The 24,410-nt window shown below is 40.3% G+C and overlaps 1 protein-coding gene across 1 annotated transcript in view; it reads right to left on the reverse strand.

The window, feature by feature from the left end:
• The window catches only part of ADAMTS5 (ADAM metallopeptidase with thrombospondin type 1 motif 5), a 44,022-nt gene extending 20,743 nt beyond the window's left edge, over positions 1–23,279 (reverse strand). The window contains exons 1-3 of the mRNA XM_081300629.1: positions 22,953–23,279; positions 20,768–22,611; positions 9,557–9,689 (exon numbers count right to left, since the gene is read on the reverse strand). Of these exons, the coding sequence (XP_081156755.1) occupies positions 9,557–9,689; positions 20,768–21,871 (1,237 nt within the window). The 5' untranslated portion in view covers positions 21,872–22,611; positions 22,953–23,279. The remainder of the gene's footprint in view (positions 1–9,556; positions 9,690–20,767; positions 22,612–22,952) is intronic.
• Between the last annotated feature and the right edge of the window lie 1,131 nt (positions 23,280–24,410).

The raw sequence follows: 24,410 nt of genomic DNA on the forward strand, positions 1-24,410 counted from the left end.
TGAGATGTACCAGAGAGGCAAAGACAGAGAGGGAAAACGAGTAGCTTTTAGGTTCCATGCAAATGTAAGCTTACTTCATACCTTCATTTCTTTTTGTTATTTAGGGAGCCATGACTGATTACTAGTCTCGCAAATAAATAGCTTATTTTGAAAGTATATTCATCTCCATTTAAGAAATGTTTGAAAGATCAAGATGCCCTTGATGGAGTGTTCAAGACTGCAAAGCAAATAGATACTGGGATGTGATTGATCAGCCAGGTGGTACTTGTGCTTACATCTCCCAACCAGGCTCTCTGTAATCCCAGCCCACACTATTGCCATTCTGTTAGTCAGATACCATTACACACAGTACATCACCACATTCCTATAATCTGAGTAAATTGATTTTTATTACCTAATACCAATTTTCAAGCAGTGTAAGGATAATTTGACATTCCCCAATATGTATAAAAGACTACTTTAAAAAAGCTCAGGTAAGCAGTTCTAGCAGTTTGCAGAAACTCTAAAAACTAGACAACAAATTACCCTAACAGTGTTTTTAGCAAAGCTTTGTAGAATCATATAAAATCCACTGAAAAGCATGTAGAATATAATAGAGCAAATTGATTCCTTCATTTTCCTTTGGTTCCCGAGTGCCAAGTACAGAAACTTGGGCCATTCTATCAGGAGTCCAGCATACACGGTCAAACTCAACAGAGAGGAAATCTTTCATGCTGCATTCCGACTACTTTTGGCCAACTTGTTAAATCACTGACACCTCATAATAAAATTGTTCACTGAGCAGCTGACTGCTGTTGTGGCTGAAATTAAGTGACTAGGGCTCGGTGACCTTCCAAGTCGCCACATATTTATGCTATTTATTTGGTAATTGACTTCAACAGTATTTATGAGGCTAGCAAGGCCTCTCTGGAAAACCCTCCCACTATTATGCTCAGTTTGTTTGGACAGAAGCATGAATGTGCATCAGACATTATAAAGTATGTCCTGTATAACGTGCAAAGGCAGATTAGGAGGGACCATCTAATTTTTGAGTAGTGTGTTAAGATTTTTAGGATCACAGGTCACAGAAAAACAGAATCTTCCTTAAAATTACTGGAAGTCATTTTGTCAAACAAACACTCACTGAGAATCCATTGCACAGATCCTGAACTTTTTCAAGGTAGAAGCTTTATCAGCTTGCACTGTGGGAGTTGTGTGGAAAAACTTTATATTTAAGTTTTTGATCTGGTACATAAGAGAAAAAAGGAAAAGTGGCCCAAAGTAACCTCTGTAATACGATATATATTTGAATCCAGATTTTCTATATTGAAAAATGTGATTTTTGCATTCTATTTCATAAGATATTCATATGCGTTAAATGGAGTAACAGCCTTTTCCTTCAAATTGATATAAATAGCACTTTCCATATGCAGTTTTATTACTGCATCAAGGGATTTTCACTTCATTTGGAGGCTAGATTTTAGATTTCTGATTTAAAATACAGGCCGTATGGCCAACATCAAATTCACTTTGAGGGGCTGGGAAAGTACCTTGGTTTTTTCTTTCATATAGAGGGGCAAGGCATATAAATGTAAAACATTTTAACTATTTCAGCAAGGCATCTTTTAAGATGGCATAATTTAATGGATCATTTGACATGCTATGTGGCATCATATTGTGATATTTTATTTTTGCTACCCAAATTTACTAGTTAATCCATGGAATCTTTTTATTTATTAATTTTTAATGCATCATAGTTATACATAAGAATGGAGTTCATTCTGACATAGTCAAGAATGCATATAACATAGTTTTCTCCATTTCAATTCCCAGTAATTCAATTGCCACTAAAGTTACATCTAAGAAATTGTACCAGAGAAGATTGCCATGCTGATCATGAACAAATCTTAGCTCACCTCCTCTAAAGCTGAAAAGAGATGTGAATTTTCTAAGATCCCCAGAGACAGACAGAAATGGACTGCCTGGGGGTTAATTGAAAGAGCAAATGAGCCTTCTGCTCTCCATGGGGTAAGCCCATGAGCTGGCTGGGAGAGGCAGACTCTCTCTAGAGCAGGGAGAGTCACAGGCAATGGGAAGAACATGTGAGCACCCCTGAAACAGGCAGTGAGTTCCAGAGTGGCTGGAACCAGGTCACAGTGAGAGACCCATGTGACTTCCCCTCAGGAGCTGGATGGAAATTGAAAAGGAAGATCAATGTGAGGAATGCTTGGATGCTCTTCAGGAAAGATGTGACACACATACTAAAGGATGTGAACAGTAAAAGGAGTAGAATTTTTAAAATATGAGTCCTCCATCAGTTTTGCTAAGATGTCTAATGTCAGTCTTAAATTTTCCAATGTCCTTGAACCCTGAAATGACAAGGTCCATATACCAGCATGAAGATACTTTAAAAGGAAGCTTACATGAGAGCTCACACTATGACCCTGATGCTTACTAAAACAGGAAATCTGGACTCTAGGAAATTAAAATATATCATCACAGCTGACAACTGTGTATTTCAAACAGTTGTGGAGGTGAATAAAAATTTAGACTTATCATCCAGGATGGACTTAAGCTTCTCCGACATCTATCTTTTCAGGGAGAAATTTGCTCATAAATCATTTATGGGAATGTTCAGAATGAATGGTGTGGACTGGAGATGAAGAATTTCTGAAACAGGCAGGCCCCAACAGCATCACCCATCGATCGGACTTAGACATTCATGCCGCAGAGGCTGAAACAGCTCCTGGAGCATCTGAAGAAGTGTTGAAGAAAGCATTTACAACACTAAAGGAGTTTGTTGTTTTCATTACGTTGTATTTCACAGTGAGCTTTTAGAGAAATGCACAGCAGCAAGGCTGGTGGAAGGGACAGAGAAAGGCAATTCATGCCCTTGAAGAGACGAAGTTATTTCCTTCTCCAGAGTCACAAAGTAGGAACAGAAGAGTGGGGAGAATTGGGAGCTAAAAAAGATCTTTGAGAAAGCTCTTTCAGTAAAACAGAGAGTGAAAACTAGTGAGAGAAAAGGTGGAGGGAGACTTAGGGGCATTCACTGTTGGGGCTTCAGCTAAATATCACAAAGTCTTGTTTTGGGGAAGAAACAGTATTTGTATTTAGAGCCATTTGTAATTAGCAGACATGCAAAACATCGAAAAGAAGTTTGCTTGGGCAATTCTGTTTACAATGCTATCTTTTATAGAGAACCTTAATTTTTGATGTAATTGGAAACTTCTCACCTGAAATTCTGAGGTAATGAAAGGCTAAACAGTCTAATATAGTGTATTCACTTGATAATAGTCTCAAAATAAATTGTGGAGGGGGTGACAGATCAAAGCCAGAGTGAAATTTCCAGAATCATGCAACTATCTAATCCATGAGTATTTTCTGAGAGACTCAAGAAACGTGTTGGGGAAAATGTGAGGTGTTCCCATACTTCAAAATAAATTTTGATGTTTGAAGTCACCAGCAAAAGTCAAGGTATAATTTGTTAGGAAATATCCATCTCTTCTTAATGCATACGAAAGCCATGCTAATAAGTACCTACCCCACAAAATAAGATCAAGAAAGAGTTTTTTTTTCTGAATTATACTAATGAAATAAGTTTAATGGTGCATTATGTCAAAGCAAAGCCCCTAGTAACAATTCTCAGTTATATTGTTCTTGCAGAAATAGCAAACAATTGGTCATCTGAATATTCTTCCAGTGTGACAATCTTCTTTTTAAATTGGTACATAGGTTATGTGTTGTTAAATAAATTTCATCTTTGAATTCCCAAGAGAGATTTAAAGAACATCGAGTCTCTTTAAATTTATCAATGAATTCACTGTTGGAAAATCGGTGATAACAAGTGGAGGAGTAAGGACACATTAAGGGAAACTGGTAGGCAGGCTTCCTAGTCAACTCAGGTATTGTAGTACAGTTATGGCTGACTTACACTATTAACCTCAGGAAGGAAACTGGTTGTTTTTCTGAACTTTGGTCTGCGAATTAAACTAAATTTCAAGCTCCTGTCTCCTGATCCTAAACTGACCAATGGTCAAGGGGACACAGCACCACATCCTAAAAAAAGTTACCAGAAGCTCTGTAATGTGTTTACTTGGGAAAGAAAGTGCTCAGATGAAGCATCTGTTTCTTAATGAGGTCATGTTTTTATTTTACCTAATTTTCCAGCTGGGATTATGGAGGTACAAGAAGGTTTGGCCAGGGATTAAAATGTGAGTCAATAGTTCAAACAGGATGGGAATCTAGAACTGAAGAAAGCACCCATGAGCTCTAACAATTGGATTATCACTGTTTAAACACAGATCCTTATACAGAAATGATAAAATTCTCAAATGACCATTTGAAAAATTAAATATAAATGGTAAACATGATATCAGTTACACAATTTGGTTGGAAGAAAATAATCCCTTTCACTGTATACCTAACTGTATCAATGTCCTTTTGAATTAAATTTGAGATTATTTCCTTTAAACTAAATACTGTCTAAGAAAACATTCATTTTAGGATAGTATAAAAATTTGGGGCTCTGGAGCCAGGGGAGTTGAGTTTGAATCTTACCCTAGCAGTAATAGTTCTTAGGCTTAGCTTTAGAAAATTGTCTGTGTGTCAGTTTCTTCCTCACTTGAGTGAAACGTAACTACTTCCCCGAGCATTTTGTAAAGATTAAGTAGCATAAAAGATGTAAACTGCTTAGAACAGGTGCTTGATATATACCAAGGGACCAGCTAACTTTACTGTCCTCATTGATCATTGTTCTCTCACTATGGGTATGCTAGTCTTTGGTGATTTTAATATTGCTAAACACCTTGATTTGGGAGGGAAAGAGAAAAATTCCTAGTTGCTAGAGGAGAAACACATTACACAGTAAGTGCAATTTTCCTTTTTCTGCCAACTTCAACTTGATTTCCACACATGCAGCAGAAAATCAAGAGGCCTCCCCTAGAGAAACACGAATTGGGATTTGATGTTTTAAAAACTTAACAAGCACTAAATAACTCAATACTGTTAGACATATAGCAAAGACCTATTCCTACCTTTCATCTGAGGCCAAAAAAGACAGTGTGGCACTGCTCCAAACTGGACAGAAAAAAAAAAAATGTTCCATTCACATTGAATAAAGCAATGGGTTTGGGGATAAATAACAAGTTAAATCCCAGCTTCCTTCTCACCTCACATCTCACAGCCAGTTTGGACATCTGATGCTGTGCACTTAGCTTTGGTCTATGGTGTGTCAAGGGCTGCCACAGCTTTTCAAAACATGGCCTTGTTTAATCTAATCATCGATGGGAGTAGTCACAGGCTGATCAGAGAACACCCTCTAACTGCAGCAAAACACAGGCAACCCTGCTGTTGTGTCTCTGCTATTTCCCAAGTCTTCACTGAATATTTGGTCTTGACTTTTTAAAATTGCCTGGATTTAGCTTAGGAAGCACATTGGAGTCTTTCATAGTGCAGAGATTCACTTAACACATTTTATAATTAACTACTATAAAGCAAACCTTTGGCATGTTTGCAAATTATGGATTTCATTAATCTAAATAAAATCAGATTGTGCTCCCTAGTGTATTAGAAGCTGGCTTGACATCAATAAAATTATTGTTTTTAACAACCATGTGTGCAGCAGGTGAAATCTTTATTATTATAAGTCTATAATAAAAGTTTGACAAGTTAAAAATATAAACTCAAAATGTAAACTTACATCAACTTGAAAACTTTCTGCAGTTCACATTTGGATTGTAAAATGGTTGTAAACACATTCCTACCTCCACCCAAGGCACATGGATGGAGACTGTGTTTTTGATGGTTGGAAGTAACTTTTTGAAATATTCTAAGAAGTTAAGGCAATTTATATATTATTGCCAGTTCCAATAACCTACTAATCAATAGTTATTTTCCAGAAGCCTGGTATTGGTAGATTATGCACTTCCGAAACTCAGCTGCTTTCTTGTCTTTTTTTTTTTTTTTTTAAGAATTAGCAGAGGGGCTAAGGATGTGGCTCAATGGCTCAAGCGGTAGTGTGCTCACCTGGCATGCACGGGGCACTGGGTTCGATCCTCAGCACCACATTAAAATAACATAAAGATGTTGTGTCCATTGAAAACTAAAAAATAAATATTAAAAAATTCTCTCTCTTTCTCTCTTTTAAAAAAAGAATTAGCAGGAAAAAAATAATCCAATTAATATGTAGTACATGAAAGAGTATCTTTTCAGAATTGTTTATTCCATCCATGGCATTCTAACTTTAAGAAATTTACAAAAATTTCATTTTTTCCTCTATCTTATGAGTCTCAAGGTAATTTTTTTTCCTTGTAGAGAGGGTAGAATAAAAAAGGAAATTTAGATTCACTTATTCATTCAAAAAATAAATCTGATCTTAAATTTGAAACCACTATGTAGAAAAAGAGGAAGCAGTTGGACTCTCCCATGAGAACTTATAAGCCAGTTAATGGAAGTGTTATTCTTAATCAGACATATCCTTTTACTGCTTATAGAAAAAAGAAAGTAGAAAAATTATGGGAAGAGCCTGAAAATCTTCTCCCAGCTGTGTTTTGAGCTCTGTAACACATTTATACTATCTGTTTGCATGAAACAAACTGTACAGTTTGGAATGAGGCTTACGTATATTCAAAACACTGGGAAACTGAGGTTTCCAAATGTCATTTTTGTCACTATACATAGTCCATCTACACAGCTTCTAAATCTGGAAAGCAACAAACATGTAATAAAAGGAAAGAAGGGAAATCCCATGGAAAGAATACAGCAGAATTTGAATCCAGGGCACGGTGAGCTTAAGCTGTGCTGAAGACTTGAAACAAAGATCCAAAAATAAAAGCACTGGAAACAGATCAGTGAGCTATATTATTTAAGATCCAGGAACTGTAGGGATAAGATTCTAATAATCCACAGAAGATTAGGTATATTTTGTGTATTTTCTAAAAATTTTATGGCTGATACTTTATAACATATGTTCGTAATACTTAGGCAAAAAGCAAAATTAAAAAATAAAGCAATTAGAAAATAAAGCAAATGAAAGCCAGATTTTTTTATGAAAAGGAAATTAAATCCATATTTCTACACCTTATATGTCTCAAATTAGGCCATTCATAATCCAAAAAGGGAAATTAAGCAGGCACTATTTGATTGGAGAATGATTTACAGAGAGTTTTAAAGAGGTAAACAGAGGTGATCCAACCAAGAAGTTAAAGGGGAACAAAGGATGTGGTCATACATCAAAGATTGAGGTTTGATTTTGCATATGAAAGTCTACATTTCTCTGACATTGTTCTATAACTATGTCCAATAATCCTGTGTCATTAAGTTCTCATTGCATATGTGTATATAGTTTTAATATAACATTTGTTCTTATCATATCTGACTTTCTTTCTACCACTCAGACTGTGCGCATGCTGGTGTAACCAAGGCACTGGCTGAGGAATTGAGGAAGACTGGAGAAGGTGACACTGCCAGGCTCCTCATTCCAGCCTAACCGGCTTGGGTCAAAGCAGTCCTGAAGAAGCTGCATTGAGAGCCAGGGCATTTCTCCTACAGAAGACCTCCCAGATGCTGCCATCTTGGGAAAGCAGATCACTACAGAGTGCCGAAGAGAGAAGAAACAGTCCTTCCTTAAGGAATGCCTGATCTCTCCATTGAAGTGCAGGATCTGGAGCTCTGGGTCCTGTGGGTGGATAACACCAAAACCCAACTTGGCTGCCCATTCCCTATCATTTCTCCACCCTGCTGAGACACACGAGGCTGTTGAGGGATTTAGATGCTTTCATATGGGACTTCTCTCACTTTGTATAATGGTGATTAACAATGGTGTACTTTTAAATTCTCCTCCATTTAATTAGAATCCTTTGGAAGACTTGAATGAATTCCTCTTCGTTCCCATTACAGAATCTGGGTGTTGCCTTGAGCAGCTCCCTTGCTACATTCTCCTGCTTACTCATGTACATACATAGATAATGGAATAAATACTGATTAATGGTCTCTATCAGAATGTGTGGTTATTAGTTAGTTTCATAGGCATAAGTGAGAGACAAGTGAAGACAAGCCCCTTACCCTGAAGATCAATTGGCTTGTGTTTTAAAAACACCATCAGGCCTATGAGCTCCTCCAGTGCACCATGCCCAAATCACTTGCAGAACACGGAGAACATTCAGACAGCACTTGGCACTCCAATTCAAATCTGGCTCCTGAGGCCAAGAGTGCTCAAGGAGTGTGGACTGAACACTCATCTGTGATGTTGTTGTACAGTTATTTATATCAAAGCTTTATGTTTGTGTTTTGTTGTTGTAGTTGAGATCATAAGAGTGTCAGGAGTGCTAGGAACATTACTGTCATGATTATTCCATAAGAGGTGAAACATAACTACTTAGTTCTATTTAATTGCTATAATATTGGGACTTATGAGATTATACCTTTACTTAGAGGTTACTTTGACTCCTCAAAGAAATATAACAGCTAGATATTCTCTGTCTGCCAAGATTGTGAAATAGAAGTTTTAATTTCCATTTAAAATTTATGGTTTTAGCTTTAAAGAAACTAAATCTGTTTTTAAAAAAAAAACACACAGAAAAAAATTAAAGCTACAAGAATGATCAAACCATATTTTGTCCCACCAAAACAACAGTGCTAAAAGGTGATACATACATTAAGAAAATAAACGAATTCTTTAACTGAAAGGCACAAGAGAAGTACATGTGGTATGAATACCCATGAAATAATTCTATGAAATGGACATTATTTTCTCATATTATTTCACATCTAAAAATTGAAGCTTTGAGAGAGTTAAAATAATTGGACCCATGTGATCCAGGTAGAAGGTACTTTAGCAAGAAGTTGAACCCAGAATGTCTAATTCAAACACCTAGTCTGAAGTATTAAGCCAATTTCACAAACATATAGTAGTGTAGGTCAATGATTAGAAAGCACGTATTCCTTATGGCACATACATATTTTAACGGTTAACTGAGTCCTAAATTTAGAGTTGTAGGGTTTGGATGCTTCTTAAAACAAACAAATTGGGGAAGTGACATCTTAAAGCAAACCCTGTTGAGTGTCAGCTTGGTTTCCCTTGTCTACGCTATTAAGAAGGACACAGGAATATCTTCTACAAGCTACAGATTACCTTTGATGGGAGCCTGCTATTCTCACTCACTATAGAGCCAAACATGTTAAATCTCTGTGCAAACTGATTAGCCCTGGATGAGTCAGTTCTGTGCTGAACGACTTCCAAAAGGGACATCTCCACATTCCATAGGCGACTGTGACAAATTTTTGTCTAGGAGTCACTTAGCAAAGCTTAAAAGGACAGGAAGAAGATAGTAGCAGTAGCAAGTTTCTCTTTAAAATTTAAGTGACACTGTCAGAAGGAAACATATACCGTGTTGCTGACTTTGTCTTCCTTCTCACATATTAGTTAACCCTAGAAGTGCAAATATAAACAAATTTAATCCCCAACGGGTACATCTGAACCAGAAGAAATCTGGAATTAATTGCCAAATATTTCGGTTCCTGTTGCAGCTGCTACAAGTGTTTGACTTGGCGAGGGAGGAGAAAAGGCACTGCATACCAATTTCGTGAGCCACGGTGAAAGCTGCGTGGAGGCCGTCGTCTTCAATCACAGCGCAGCTGCGCTCGGGAGAACATATGGTCCCCACGTCTGCCATTCCCAGGGTGTCACATGAATGATGCCCACATAAATCCTGCCCAGGAGGAAGAAAGAAATCATTACAATCAATTCACATCCAGAGAGAGCCACCATGTCCAGCCACTTGCTCACCCCAAATGGCAAGGCTGGGATGGTTTATGGTATCACCTGCTCAGCTCTTGGAAAGGCTCCAAAGACAAACCCACGGCAGAGACTCTTCTGAGCTACTCTGGGACCAGAAGCACAGAAGGATAAAGGCACTCAAGTGCATTAAAAAAAACATGTCTTAGGATTGTACCTTGTCCATTACAATCACAGCTGTAGTTAAAAAAGCCATAATGTACATATGATATGTCAACCATGGCTTTTCCATACGGTTGTGCATAGGAAAGCCCTAATATTCTGATCCCCAAACATGCTAAATTTATCAGAAGACTGTCCTAATAATTTTCTTTCTGTCACAGAGGAAAACTACATCCACACATTCACGACAAGATAAATTTTTCAGTAACTTGAAAGGGAAATTCCAAACTGAGTTGTAATTCCATGGGTTTCTTCTTCAGAAATATATGCACTCTCACTTACGGCATTTAAGTGTTTCTCAACCTGACCAGTTCTCAGAAAATATGTACAATGCAGGTGTATTATTTACACGTATGGGATGGATATGGATATGTGGATTTTGTGTGTGTGTGTGTGTGTGTGAGAGACATTGCATAGCTTTTAAGAGATTCAAAAGGGGAAATGATATCACACTCCACTAACAGTTTGGATGAAAGGAACCTCAAGAAGATATTGAAAAATATGAAGATCTGGGGATTGAACCCAAGGGCACTTTACCACTGAGCTACATTTCCAGCCCTTTTTATTTTTTATTTTAAGATAGGGTCTTGCTAAATTCTTTCATTATTTTTTATTTTAAGTCAGGGTCTTGCTTAATTGTTTAGGGTCTTTCTAAGTTATTGAGGCTGGCTATGAACTTGTGATCCTCCTTAGTCTCCTGAGCCACTGTGATTATAGCAAACGTGCCACGGTACCTGGCTCAGCCATAATTTTTGTGTAAAAGATTTGTAAAGATAAGCTTTTTCTTTAAATGTTACTCAAAAAATTAACAGACATTAAATTTCCTATTATTACCTATTATTTTCAATAAAATTTGAAGAACAGTGTGTACATTTATATCCCCTCAAACAAGATAGTATTTCTAGTGAGCCATATGTTAATAACTGCAAGGAAAGTATTTTTTAAAATGTTAATTAATATGCAAAGTTGAGTAAAAAGTACTATTTCAATATAGTGGTCATTTTTGCTTTCCCCTAATTGCCATAACTAGGAACTCAGTAGATTTTTGGTTAATTGAGTTTATTGGTGACACAGGGTCAGACTCAACGTGACTTTCACACACCTTTCCTATGCTGCCTGTTAGTAGGACCTCCCTACCCATGAGCCACACAGATGGCTGTTATTATCATGCAACCAGTGCCACCTACCCAGGCCAACACAATCTTCTAATTCTTCCCAGTTTGGCTGCCTAAAAATCCAACCAAAGTGAAGATACATCCTATTTTATTCCCTTTAGTGTGTTTTCAAGTCATTATTGTATCTGTACATTGTGAGTGCACAGCTGTGATGGATTACACTGTGGCCACTATATTAGCTTAGCAGCAGACATTGGCAATCTCAGCCAAGTGGCTTTGGTGAATCGAGGCACCAAAACCACAACACCCTCCAGAGTTTCCTGTGTATCCTCATATGTCATCCCATGGGATCCCAAATTACAGCTGCTGAGAACAAATTAGTAGTTTTTAAAATTGAAATTGGAATATGCTTTTGCATAATAATCAGTCTTTGAGATAATAATATAGCAAAATCGATTTTTTTAAAAAATCCTCACCCTCTCCAATCATTTTAGTAGTTCTAGGACCAAATCCCAGGTCATCATTTAAGAGAGCTACTAGATACTTGTAGGTTATTTCTGCATGACTGTAAATTTTTGTATGAAGGTTTATGCTTTTCTTCATAATTTAGGCTTCATAATCATCAAATAATAAAATGCAAGAAGTAAATTTTCCCTTCTTACTCCTTCTTCACTAATAAGGTTGGGTAAAGAGCCACAACTAAAGGAAATGGCCTTCCTGTTCTGAATGGCATTTCAACTAGAATCTTAATATCTCTCTGTTTACTGCTAATCAATTGCTCATTAAGGGCCATCAGCTCTCTTTGTCATCTCTGAATTGCAATAAATGCATTTGGCCTTTTGCCATGGAAATGTGTGTATGTGACAAAATTATGAACAGAAGCACTTGTTATTTTTTCAACCACCCTGATTAAATCCCTTGACTACATAGTCACACTATTATATTTCCATAGCTATGATTACAAACTGGCAACCTTTCCGTTTCACTCACATGATTTCAAGCCTTAGCAATATATTTGTTGTTTTACACTCAAGATTTACAATGAACATCTGAGTTTCCTTGTGAACCAATGTTCATCTACATGTATGAAAACTAATCTGTGTATTAAATTATTAAGAATTCAGCATATCACACATGCTTGTTTCTATTTCCTGGTGGTTGCTTATAACTGTACAGATGCAAACCTTATTTCTTGTTTATACAATTTATTTTTTAAGTTCAGAGTAGGAGTACAGGTACTACTGCAGTAATAGCATATATCTGTGTTTATATATCTTTTTATATAATCTAGATTTGGAGTCAGAGGTCATTGTAGAAATGTGGATTATCATGGAAGAGGTAAATGAATTAAATGTACTGACAAACACTTTTTTTGCTTTATTCATTGTGGATCTGAAGGTAAAGAATATCTTTGTTGTATTAAAGATGGCTCTTCTTATGTAGGATCAATATATTATCACCACTGTTTGGAAAAAAAAAGCGCAATGGAAGATTTAGCAAAATGGAAGCATTGCAAAAGTATGCAGAGATTTAACTGTGGTCTTGTGGTATGGCATTGGCAGGGTTATAAGACTGAGACATGTGTCTAACTCAAAAATATATCTGAGATGGTCTGAAAGACCAATAGAGATTTGACAGGGAGATCACAGACATTATGACCATTCACCAGGTGTGCTTTTTAGAAGATTTGGCATATGGCAAATCTTCTGATTTATTATGGAATTTAGAAGTACTAATAAAGCCCAAGACCTGTTTGTGGGGATGGGAGGGAGGCAGGGAGCAAATAATGCTGCCTTGAGGAGACCAATACCCAAAGAATAGTATGGCTTGGAAAATCCCAGTGCTCAGTGCCAGGTGGGAAAAATGAACCAAACAAGTGTGAATATACGAAGTGGAACAAATCACAGGAGTTGAAGGATTTCCTGCCTTGATTGAGAGATGGGTCTCCCATGCTCCATGCAACTGCTGCAATAAGAAGCTAAGGAAATACAAATGCTGATAAGGATAGACACCACCACAATTTCAGGGGCAGCAGTCCAAGTTAAGGAAGAACACCTTATACAGGAATTAAAAGCAAGTTGTTTCTGTAAATATTACCTCCTGGTAAGGGCAGGGGTGGTGCTCAAGGGAAGAGCAGGAAACAGGGTTGATCTACACTTGAGTTGTTTACACTTCTCTTCACACAGCTCTTACTGAGGAGTGATTAGTGATACAAGAATTAATAGGATGGTACATATTTTAATCATAAGTATCACACACACACATGCACACCAATGTGTATTTGTTCTGATTTTTTTTAAAAAAATTTATCTTTTATTAACATGTGCTACTTGTAAATGTGAATGGGTTTGGTGTGATATTTCCACACATGTATATGGTATGCACAAATCAAATCCAACTTCTCTTTATTTCTGTGCCCTCAACATGGATCTTATTCTTGAGGTGTCATTTACTTTTTTGGCTACTTGTATAGCAATCCCTAATCACAAGGGTTTTATTTTGTCCTTCAACACAGACTATATTAATTGGGACTTTTAGACCCATCATTACCATGACTCATGTTATATTATCTCTACTCATACCTTTGGATACAACTGGGTGATATCCAATATTCAGAGCTCAGCTGGATAAGAAGCTAAGGAATCCAGGTACATTTATTCATAAAACAATTACTGCATGCCTATAATCTTCCACCTATTGTACTAAGTGCTGATACTACAATGAACAAATGAAATAAGATCTAATCCTGACCCTTAAGAAACCTCATAGTCCAGTGAGCACAACAGATATGTCAAGCGGGGACCAGGCTGTGCTAAGATGAATAGACTGTTGTAGCATTACAGGAGAAGAATTGATGAATTTTCCTAGAGAGAATCAGTAAAGGTTCCAAAGGACTGGAGACACCTTTGCTGGTTTTGCAGTCTGGGAAGAAAGGTACTGTAATAAAGAAGAATCTGTGGAAACATCATGGGTGGTAAAAGACAGGCTCTGTTTGGGGAAGAATGAAAAGTTTGCTATAACTGGATTTCAGTATTTTGGGAGTGGACTAGCAGGGTAATCTAGAAAGGCTGTCTGGATCCAGAGTTCCTAGACAGGACATGTTCTCTGATAAATATGGAGAAAGAAAGGGAAAAGAAAGAAGCACATTGGAGACTGAAGGGCTTAGATGCTTGGAAGAGTCATTCTGAAGAATGGAAGCAAATCTGTTAGAGATGGTGCATGGAAAGCTGATACTTTTTTCATTCTAACTATATCAGTAAGAACTATGGGGAGAGTGAAGGGGAGGGAGGGGAATTGGGAATATGGAAAGACAATAGAATGAATCAAACATAACTTTCCTATGTTTATATATGAATACATAACCAGTATAATTCCATATCATGTTCGACCACAAGAGTGAAATCAAAATTGTAATGGGTTGCACCTCATGTATGTCAAAATACACCCCACTTTAATGTATATTTAAAAACAACAAATAAGAAAAAAGAAGTATTGTGTAAATAGTCTACAGACTTTGAGACAAAGTCCCTTTATCATTAATATAAGGAGACTGGATAAGGTGTTCTCTAGGGCTTGGTTCAACTACATGTTCCAACTTATAGAGGAAGCAATTATAGATCAGAGGCAGCAAGTGGCCAAAGTCTTGTTGGATCACTGGGAAGCTCAAATTCACATCTGTAACCAAACATTTTATTTCCTGGACTTAGCTTACCAAGGCATTGTTAAATCAGTACATATTATTCTTGATGTTAATCTTATCTTTTACATTTACATTGGCACTTTAAAAAATTTTTAAATTTTAATAAATAAATAAATAAAATTTAATAAATAAAAAACAGGAGGTCTTCATCTCTATGAGATGTCTGGTAAAACTCAGTCAGTTTGGAGGGCAACTTAATATTCAAATTTCATTGCAAAGGATATTTCAGAAAATAAGAAAACAGAAGTGATGGATGAGAAACCTGATAGTGTCATTAACTTACCTCTGTCTCTCTCTCTTGCCACATCTACTGGCAGTCACTGCAGCTGCCCTCTATTTCTTATTCTTCCTATTATTCCTTCCTGCTCGGACTATCACCTGAGACTTTTAACTGGCCCTGAGTCTCAGTAACTTTCCTAATTCTACACTGTGATAGGTCTCCTTCTTAGAGCACAAATCTAACAAGAGTCCTCCACTCTTCCACACTGACCTTGGCTTGGCATTCAAACTCCTGCACAATGCAATCCAACCCTCCTGCTTGTCTCCAGTGACCCTTCATGCTCAGTCGTGTCCACTATTTCCTGCATATCTCATGAATATTTTGATCCACAAACCTTAGACCAAAATATTCTTGCTGCTAGAAAAGAGTCATTTATCCACGTCTAACTCCTTAACATTTCTTAACTGAACCTGTGTTCCTCAATTCCTAATGTCATTGCTTTAGTTTAGACCATCATGAGCTCCTTCAGTTTAGATGACTGAGACAGCCTAGCTTCCAGTGGATCCAGTCCTGCTACTTAGGCTAGAGGGCTCATTCTAGAACATATTTCAGATCACTGTTGTTTTCCCACTAATATTCTTTTCATTGGTTCTCGTTGCATTTAGTTTATAATATATACTGCTTGCCATGGTGCTATGGACTGAATTGTGTCCTCCCTAAATTCCTAAATTGAATTCCTAAACCCTAACACCACTATATCAGGAGATGGGACCCACAAGAAAATAAATTGGGTTAAATGAGGTCATAAGGGTAGGTCCCTGATCAGATAGGATTGGTGTCTTTAAGTGACACCAGAGCTCAGTCTTTCTCAAACTCTCCTGTGCACCCAGAGCACTCACAGAGGAAACATCTGAGCACATGCCAGGGAAAGAGGCCTCACCCAAAAACAAACTGGCTAGAACTTTCGTCTTAAACTTTCTAGCTTCTGAAACTGAGAGAATATATTTCTGTTGTTCAAGCCACCCATCCTATGGCATCTTGTTATGGTAGCCCAAGCAAACTGAAATTACATAGTATACGATTTCTTCTGTATCTGTAATCTGGTTCTTACTGTCTTTTCCAAGTTGTCCCTTCCACCCTCATATCCCGTATCCCATCACAGATAACTCCCTGAATTTTGCAGAATTATCACAATGCTTCTAAGCCATGGAACATGAAGGTCCACTGTGTTCCCAATGCCTAACTCCTCCTTATGAGCCTGGCTAATGCCTACCTTGTCTTCAAACCTGAACTGAAATGTGGTCGACAACATTCCCCCGATGCCCTACAACCACATCTATCATAAAAGTCATCATGCTCCACCAATATTATCCACTTCACTGTTTCCTGAAATAGATTCTAAAGAAAGTGGCCACTTTTTAAATCTCAGAATCCCTGCCTAGAAGGAACATATTGAATGTTTGAATAAATTAGTGATAATATTTTTAGTTAGAGAGCACTATCTTCTTTCTCTGCCATTTGTCAGCTGTTGCTCTAAGATTATCTGTTTCTCTGTACATGAGTGTCCTTATCTGTCAAACTAAAAGAATGACACAGTGGTTGTAGATTGCTGAAAGATTAATGATCATGTGGCTTACACCCCTGGGTAGTACCTATAAAGGGCTTGATCACAGGTGGTTGAATCTAAGTCAAGTTTATCCATCTTCTAAAAACCAATTCAATTCTACATGTACAATAAGACCTGCATAAAAATCCACAGGCAGAATTCACAGTGTCTCACTTTTTCTCTCATAGACTTTGCATTTAGCTTAGTACTGCATTTATCAGTTTTCCTAACACTGGACTGATTTATGCACATGCCTGCATCCTCTCAGCTAGTGATAAGCCCAGGAGGCAGGGACCAGGTGTTTTCCATCCTGCATCTACCACACTGCCTAGTGAGTGTGTTACATGTGGAAGGTACACCCAGGCACATGCCAAAGTAAGAAACACAGAAAGGGGCTGGGGATGTGGCTCAAGCGGTAGCGCGCTCGCCTGGCATGCGTGCGGCCCGGGTTCGATCCTCAGCACCACATAACAACAAAGATGTTGTGTCCGCCGAGAACTGAAAAATAAATATTAAAAATTCTCTCTCTCTCCCCTCTCTCACTCTCTCTTTAAAAAAAAAAAACACAGAAAGGCAATATCTCCTGTGTGTTGTGAGATCTTGTCTCTAATAGACTAGACTTTTCACAATATTTGTCATATATTAATAATACTAATTAAAGCTGCTTAATCTGCTACTAGTCTGCCCATTTCAGGGTTATTTAGCCTTTTATTAGTTAAGATTGACTATAAGCTATGATTTATTGATAAGGACTCCTTTATTTTTTTTAAATGGACTTGAATTCAAAAAAGACACTGAGTCAGATGGTCTAGTCAGCAGGACGATAAGAGAAAAAACATCCCTCTCACTCTTTCAAGATTCTGGTCTTTCTTTAGCACCCCCTATTGTCAGAACCTAAGAAGTGGTAGAGGAGAAACATGTCTAAATTCCAGTTCCAGCATCCTAAGCTAAATCAGATTAGGAGAAGAGAGTTTTGAGCCAGGAGACAATAGCGTATTAAAGTGCACACTGGTAATTAATGACAGTGAATGAACTTTTTACATGGCACTTCTCTTAGCTGGTTTAGTTTCAATTCCATATTTTCAATCATGGCAGGGTATAGCTTTCACTGGTGGTACGCAAGTGTCAGTGGGATTTTAAACAACCGCCAATTTTGTCATCAATTGGAGAGACTTTTGTTTCTAGAAAAGAGTGGATCCTCTACAAAATGGTTTAAGACTTTGTCTTTAAATATTTAAATAAATTACTTTAAAATAAAAGAGGAAGTTTGGAAGAAGAAAAGATTCTTGCAAAAGTAAAGACTGGGGAGGTTGGATTTCAACTGTTCCACTGCAGAAGTAATGTGAAATCCAGCATAAGTGCTATTCCACAATAAAAATGGCTTCTGTGCCAGAAAATTGGAGGGTGCTAAGTTTCTCTAATTATAGCGGTACTGATATGCTGGAGTATAGATATGACAGCAAATGTATTAGTTTGATAGATAAATTATGGACACTATTCTGCTGACTTCCAGATACAACGTTCAAGGTGGCCTCGGCTAGTAAATACAGTGGAAAACATATCCTCACACATTTGCTTCATGCCTGAAAAACAAGTAATTTAGAAGAAGACATCTGGAGACAAAATTTGAGCTGGACTCAGAGCCCATCAAAACACGGATTTGATGGCTTGGCGTCTGGCTGCTAAGCAACACACTTCTTACATTCAAAACAGAGTTGTAAAAGTAGAAGCCTGCAGTCAACTCTGTGTATTTCTCATTGAAATAGAAATAGGGGAGAAAGATTTTCTTAAGGCCTTAAGATATCTGATTTCCATGAGATAGATTAACCAAGATCATCTCTCTTCCAGCCTTTTCTGTTTTTTACTCTCTGAAGAATGAGGCAAAAATCAACTCTACATTTGGAATATTCGCAAGTGAATACTGCATAGAGGTCTTGAAATACTTGTCTCAGCCACCTAATAACACTCTTTTAAAATTAGCTGCATATATTCATAATACCTTGTTGCAACCTGACTTTTCAAACTACTGGTTTTTGTGAATTCCAATGTGTAGACTAGAAGGCCAACTGGAAACTCAGTGAGATTTTCTTTCCTTAAAGTAAGCTTCTGCTTGGCAAGGAGACCAGGGAGGACCCATGTCAAATACTTCTCATGTGTGAAGCAGTTTGAAAACAGTATGTTATTACAGTGCTTATTAAAATTAAGATAGCTAGTCAATTTATTTCTTCCTTGCTTTCATCCATTTAAAAGGTTTGGATACGTTTCACAGAATTAACTATGCAAGCAAAAAAACAAATCCAGAAAAAGCAAGATAGACATCATATACAATCACTGCCTAGTTTGTTTTTTTTTCCCCTGGGAAACATTAAGAAAATTATGGGTCAGAGGGCAAGGAGTGATGGGCCTTCTATCAATTTTGACTTATATTAGAATTCTAGAATATACATTAGTAGTAAAGATAAATTATTAAAATGACCTACTCTTCAGAGCAGTATGCCTACAAAAGATTTTTTTTCCTATTTCTTTAGGGAGCCTCCTTCCATAAACTAGCCAAGCTTCCTGCTTGGCAGTCTCTTATGATGTAGCAAAGCAAGGAAACTCAGACATGGAAAGTTACTTATAAAAAAAAAAGGTGTGGGGGGGACTTGGAAACTAAATAAGAAAGGGATAATTTTACAGGAGAACTTCATAGGGCCGGCTACAAAATGAATGTTCTACCGTTTCAAAGACCAATGTTGTGCACAGGAATTAAAGGATGGATTCCAGAATATCACTTAATGAGGAGAAAGATTTTTCCATTGTGCACCACACGGGTGCTCTGCCTGGTTCTCTCTAAAGTGCTGCCCTTCAATGTCTTTGTTTACATGTGGTTTATATTATGTCCACCCATGAACCACATGTACCACTCCAAATTTATCAACACTTTTCCTTCATACCATGGATGCCTTAGTAAAAATAGAAGAATTGGGTAGTGAAGGCATTATTCTGAAGCCTCCTGCATCATTTAATTTCTTATCCCTTGTTTATTCCATTTCGTGATTTTAGATAATACTTCAAAGTTTGTAATTCTTCATTTATTCTGGGTGAGTCTCAAACACTTCAAGAATGAACTTTAAAGGTTGATTCTTACCAGTTATTTGAGAATCCAGAAAGCTGCCAATCAAAACAGAACTGTGAAAACTGAGGCTCAAAACTATGAGCAACCCAGACCCCAATCCAATCCAGACTTTCTGTTAATGTCATACCAAGGTGGTGGTCTAATAACCATGTAAACAGATATTGTGTTCCTCCTAGAGCCTCTGGGCTTATAAAGATCCATTTCTTTCCTGTAAAGTCATCCTTAAAATGGGGGAAATCTTGGGAAAATACTCTTTCCCCAGGCCTTGACTCTTTGCCTAGATCTTTTGCACTGGAGCTTCAGAAACATTCTTCCAAAACCCAAACCTGCAAATTGGATGTGACCCTTCCTTGGCCGCTGAGTTGGCCAGGACTGTGCTTGTGATTTACTGGTCTACTAAGCAAAGAACTTGTTAAGCAACCTCACAAGTTTGTCCTGTCAGCTGATTGGGCTTCTGTGTCCTCTTGGCCCTCCCACATTCTTTCCTTCCCAGGAACTAAGACAGTAAGGTAGACCTGCAATGACTCCATTAGGAAGCCAGATTGGAAAGGGGGTCCTTAGGAAAATCTTTCTTTCACTTCTGTTGCAGAAGGAGCTCAACTAGGAAGGGACATTTGCAAAGGGATAGCATCAGATGAACTATCTGGATGAACTAACAAGCCCTTTCCATTAGGTTAGACAAAGTTATTTGTTTGCTTTCACTGGAAAGCAAAAGATTGATGATTCCAAAAGAAATCTTGCTTTCCCCAGTTCCCATTTAACTATGTACAGTTTCTCAAGCATTCTAGTTCTCTTTACCATGTTTGTGGCCCTGTATTAATATATCTCAGACTGGATGACACAGAGCATTATTGATTGCCTAAGCAGGTCTAGTCACTAAGGCAAGAATTGCTGCGGAGGCTCATCTGAACACAGGAGCACAGCTCGCAGCCTGGGTTTTCTGCAAGATGTAGTTAAGCAAGTCCCGTAGTGGCAGATGGTTTGTAGGAGAAACAAAGCCATCAGCAAGACTGTCCCTTCCACCTACCTCCTTATCTCAGCGTCAGGTGCACCCACCCCAGCTGGACTTACCTCCCTGGTGAACAGGATGGCCGCATCATAGTGCTCCTCGTGGTCATCTTCCAGCTGGTTGTGCTGGTGCTGCCATTTGCAAAAGTTCTTGAGTGTGGTGGCTGCGTTCTTGCTCACTTCCAAGCTCTTGTCCTTGTCTCCCAGCACCACCACCTTCACCACGACCAGGCGGATGTGGTTCTCGATGCTGGCATGGCTGTACAGTCTGTTGGCAATTGAGGCCAGGGTCAGCAGGTAATGCTGCAGGCCCCGGCCATACATCCGCGCCATAGAAGCATCCGCCACCAGGAGCAGCTCCACCTGGCGGGGCCGGGAGATGGAGCGGCGCCTACGCCGCCACCAGGTCTGAGGTCCTGGGTCCCCCATAGGCAAGAGAGCGGACTGATCCCTGAGCTTCGAGGCCAGCGCAGTATGTCGGTCTGGACTACTATGAAGCTGGAGGCGCTGGTGGACGCCCGGCCGGGACGCGGGGGTCTCACAGCTGGCGCGTGGCGGCAGGGCTTCGAAGCTGAAACCTTCACGGGTGTAGACATGCAGGACCCGTGCTGACCCATCCCCGTACACGTGCCCGGTTTCTCCCTCAGGCCATGGCCCCCGCAGTAGAGGCTTTAAGGTGTAGCGCGCGTGCTTGACCGCGAAGAAGCCGTCAAGACCCCCACACAGGTCAAAAACAGCCAGGGAGCGAGGACTGCCGTCCACGGTGCCCCTGTAAAAGCAGTGGCTCCGGTGGCGCCGAGGTGCGCTTAGCCCGCCTCCTGCGCGCACGAAGCCAGAAGTGCCCACCGAACCATCCCTCTCCAAGTCCAGGAGAAATCTTCGGCCGCCCGCGTAGACGAGATAGCCCACCTTTCCGCCGCCGGAGTAGAGTTGGTCGATGTTCTGCACAAGCCCGCTGCTCCTGCGCTGCAGCGCCAGGGGGTATGGATGGCCCAGAGGCTCGAACCGCTCCTGCGCCTCCTCCCCCTGCCGCTCGCGGGGCTGGGCTGCCTCTGCAGCAACCGGAGACTGCTGGGCTTTATCCTGGGCAGGTGCCTCAGCCCGGCTGGCCGCAGCCAGGGACAGGCGGAACGCGCACAGCAGCAGGGACGCCCACCCGAGCCGCATAGTTCGCTGCCCGCGGGGAGGGGCTGCGCGACGGGGACTTTATGGGTATTTGTTATTCGCCAGGGAAGTTACCGGGGCGGGGGGATGGGGACACACACACACACACACACTTGCTTGCAAGGTTGAGTCAAGTGTCGGAGGGAGGGGGACCAGAAGCAGCGCCAGCCTGTCCGGGCCGAGGTGCCAGCGTGCTAACTTTTCTTTGTTGGTTTGGAAAATGTTTGGATTTGTGCTCCGATAAGAGGGGAGTAAAGAAAAAGAAAGGGGAAAAAAATAAAATAAAATTTAAAAAAGCTAGGTAGTGGAGATTCAGCCAATACGGGGAAGGGAGGAAAACCCCAATGTAGCCAAGGTCGTTGCACCAAGAAAAGTAAAAAAGGTATCGCGCACCAGGCGGGCAACTGGTGCGCACCCCCTCCCGCCCCCTGGCTGCTCCGGACCGGCTGGCTGCGGAGTTTCCAAGCTTCGGGGCCACTTCCTTGCTTATTTTGTGGGTTTCCTCGGCTCTGCTGAAACCGGGAGGAAGGGAAGAAAGAGACGGAAAAAAGCCATAAAAATCAAAACAAAAATGTGGGGGTCAGACTGAGGAGAGCCGGTGAAGCAGCGCGTCCGAGTCCCCTTGGCTGCGGTGTCTTCCTGCCCGCCGTCATCCCCAGTCGGCCGTAGAGAGCGCGGAGAGCAGCGCGAGCGCTGTGAAGATGCGAGGAGGTGGAACAATGAATTTATAGCGGCATGCCATCCTGCAATGGCAATTTCAACAATTCGTCACTGCACGCTGCCTCTTAAAGGGAGAGCTTCCCCCACCACTCCCACCCTTCCCGGTCTGCGCCTAATCAGATGGGGGAGGGAGAGAGCAAGGGCGGGGGAGGGTGATCGAGGAAAGGGAGACGAGAAGGAGGAAGGGACCGGGACCTGAAGGAGAGGAAGGAGGGACAAAGGAGGGAGCCAGGGCGGGCGGGGTGGGGGGTGGGGGTATTTGGGAAGAAAAACATAAAATTAACTTGGTCTCGTTTAAAGTCACAGCGACTCCGGGTCGGTCTGGTATTTCACAACCAAGAGGGGTTGGTTAGCCTCGGCTTACCTCATCTTCTGGAGGGATGTTTTGGGGTGTTTTTAAAGTTATTGAGACATTTCAAGTCTCTCCCTGCCTCTTTCTCGCTTGCCTTTCTTGCTTTGGGTAGGAAGTTTCTGCCGCAAGTTTTTCCCCTTTGCAGGCCGGTGCGCTCCGGCTTTGCAGACGGTACCACACCATCCACCAGCCAGGGCTCTCAGCTTCCTAAGCGACCCCTCGCCCCCGCGCTCCTTCGCTTCCTTCCAGCGGTCCGGGGGTACTGGGTTTCCTGCCTTCTCATTCCCTAGCCTATTTGAGCTCCGCCGCTAGCTCGGTTCGGTCGCGGGGTGACTAACTTCTCCCAGCCACCAGCAGCGCGTCAGGGTTGCCGAGAGCAGTCGCGGGCGCTTCCTGGCCGGTCCCTGAGCTTGGAGCGCGACGGTGCCCCAGGGCAGGGCCGCCTGCGGCATGGGAACTCCGCGGCTTTGTGTGCAAAGGGTGGGCTCCTCGCTTTCTCCAGCGCGAGTCTAGTCAGTGCCCACAATCTGTCACTTAATCCCAGCCACTGGAACGCCGTTGCTTTAGAAAGGCAAGGAGGGAAATAGGTAGCTACTGAAATGAATTCTCCTCAATCTCCCCCCCCTCCAAGATTTGTAAATTTTGTATCTCACTTTTTCCTTTTATTCCTGCTTAAAAGATAATTAAAATGATAAATGTCCATATGATCAATCACAGAAAATAAACACTCATTGTCACAGGCCTTAAACTACTAGTCTTTTCAGAAATTCCTTTTAGGAGAAAAAAAGAATACTTTGTAGAGAAAGAGGATTGGTGCTTATTAGTAAGCGGGTGGCATTTACACACCGTTGGTCTTTTTCTCTGTCCTCTTTGTTTCCTCTAATTATCAATTCTAAAAAGGTAGAAGGAAAGTCCTAGGGCTTTCTGACATAATGACTAGAAGATCTACTGTAGCAGCAGGAGCACCTTCCCTACCAATGTTCTTCAGGCTAATCCATGACCACATCAGTGAAAAATGAACCTGGTATAATTAGCACATTTCCATGTTTTAAAACTCTGATGGTGACAAAGGTAGCTGAGATGCCTCAGTGGCCCCCAAGCGGATGATTGCTTCTTAGGGAGGGAACCATGAACATCCAGAACTAGCTGGAGGTCCTCAAAGTACCAATAAACCTCTGGAGGACTTCTGGAAATGTCCAGTAATGATGGTCCATTTGCCTCTGACTGGAACACCATCTGTCATCATCTGGGAGGCAAGTAAAATGTGTTCTGACATCTGATCCTCACTCATAAATTAAGTGACCTTCCAAGACCCAGGAATATTCAGTAGCTGCTGATGGATTCTGAAATTCAACAGAACCTGCAAGGAAGTTGCTTTTGTTGAAGGCCTGTGAATTTCCAACCTCCTCAGTCTCTCAGTGATCAGTTGTCCAAGGCCCATACTACCAGGCTGATGAGTCAGAATATAAA

The sequence above is a fragment of the Spermophilus citellus genome (assembly GCF_964194105.1).
Source record: "Spermophilus citellus genome assembly, chromosome: 7".
In the NCBI taxonomy this organism is placed as follows: domain Eukaryota; kingdom Metazoa; phylum Chordata; class Mammalia; order Rodentia; family Sciuridae; genus Spermophilus; species Spermophilus citellus.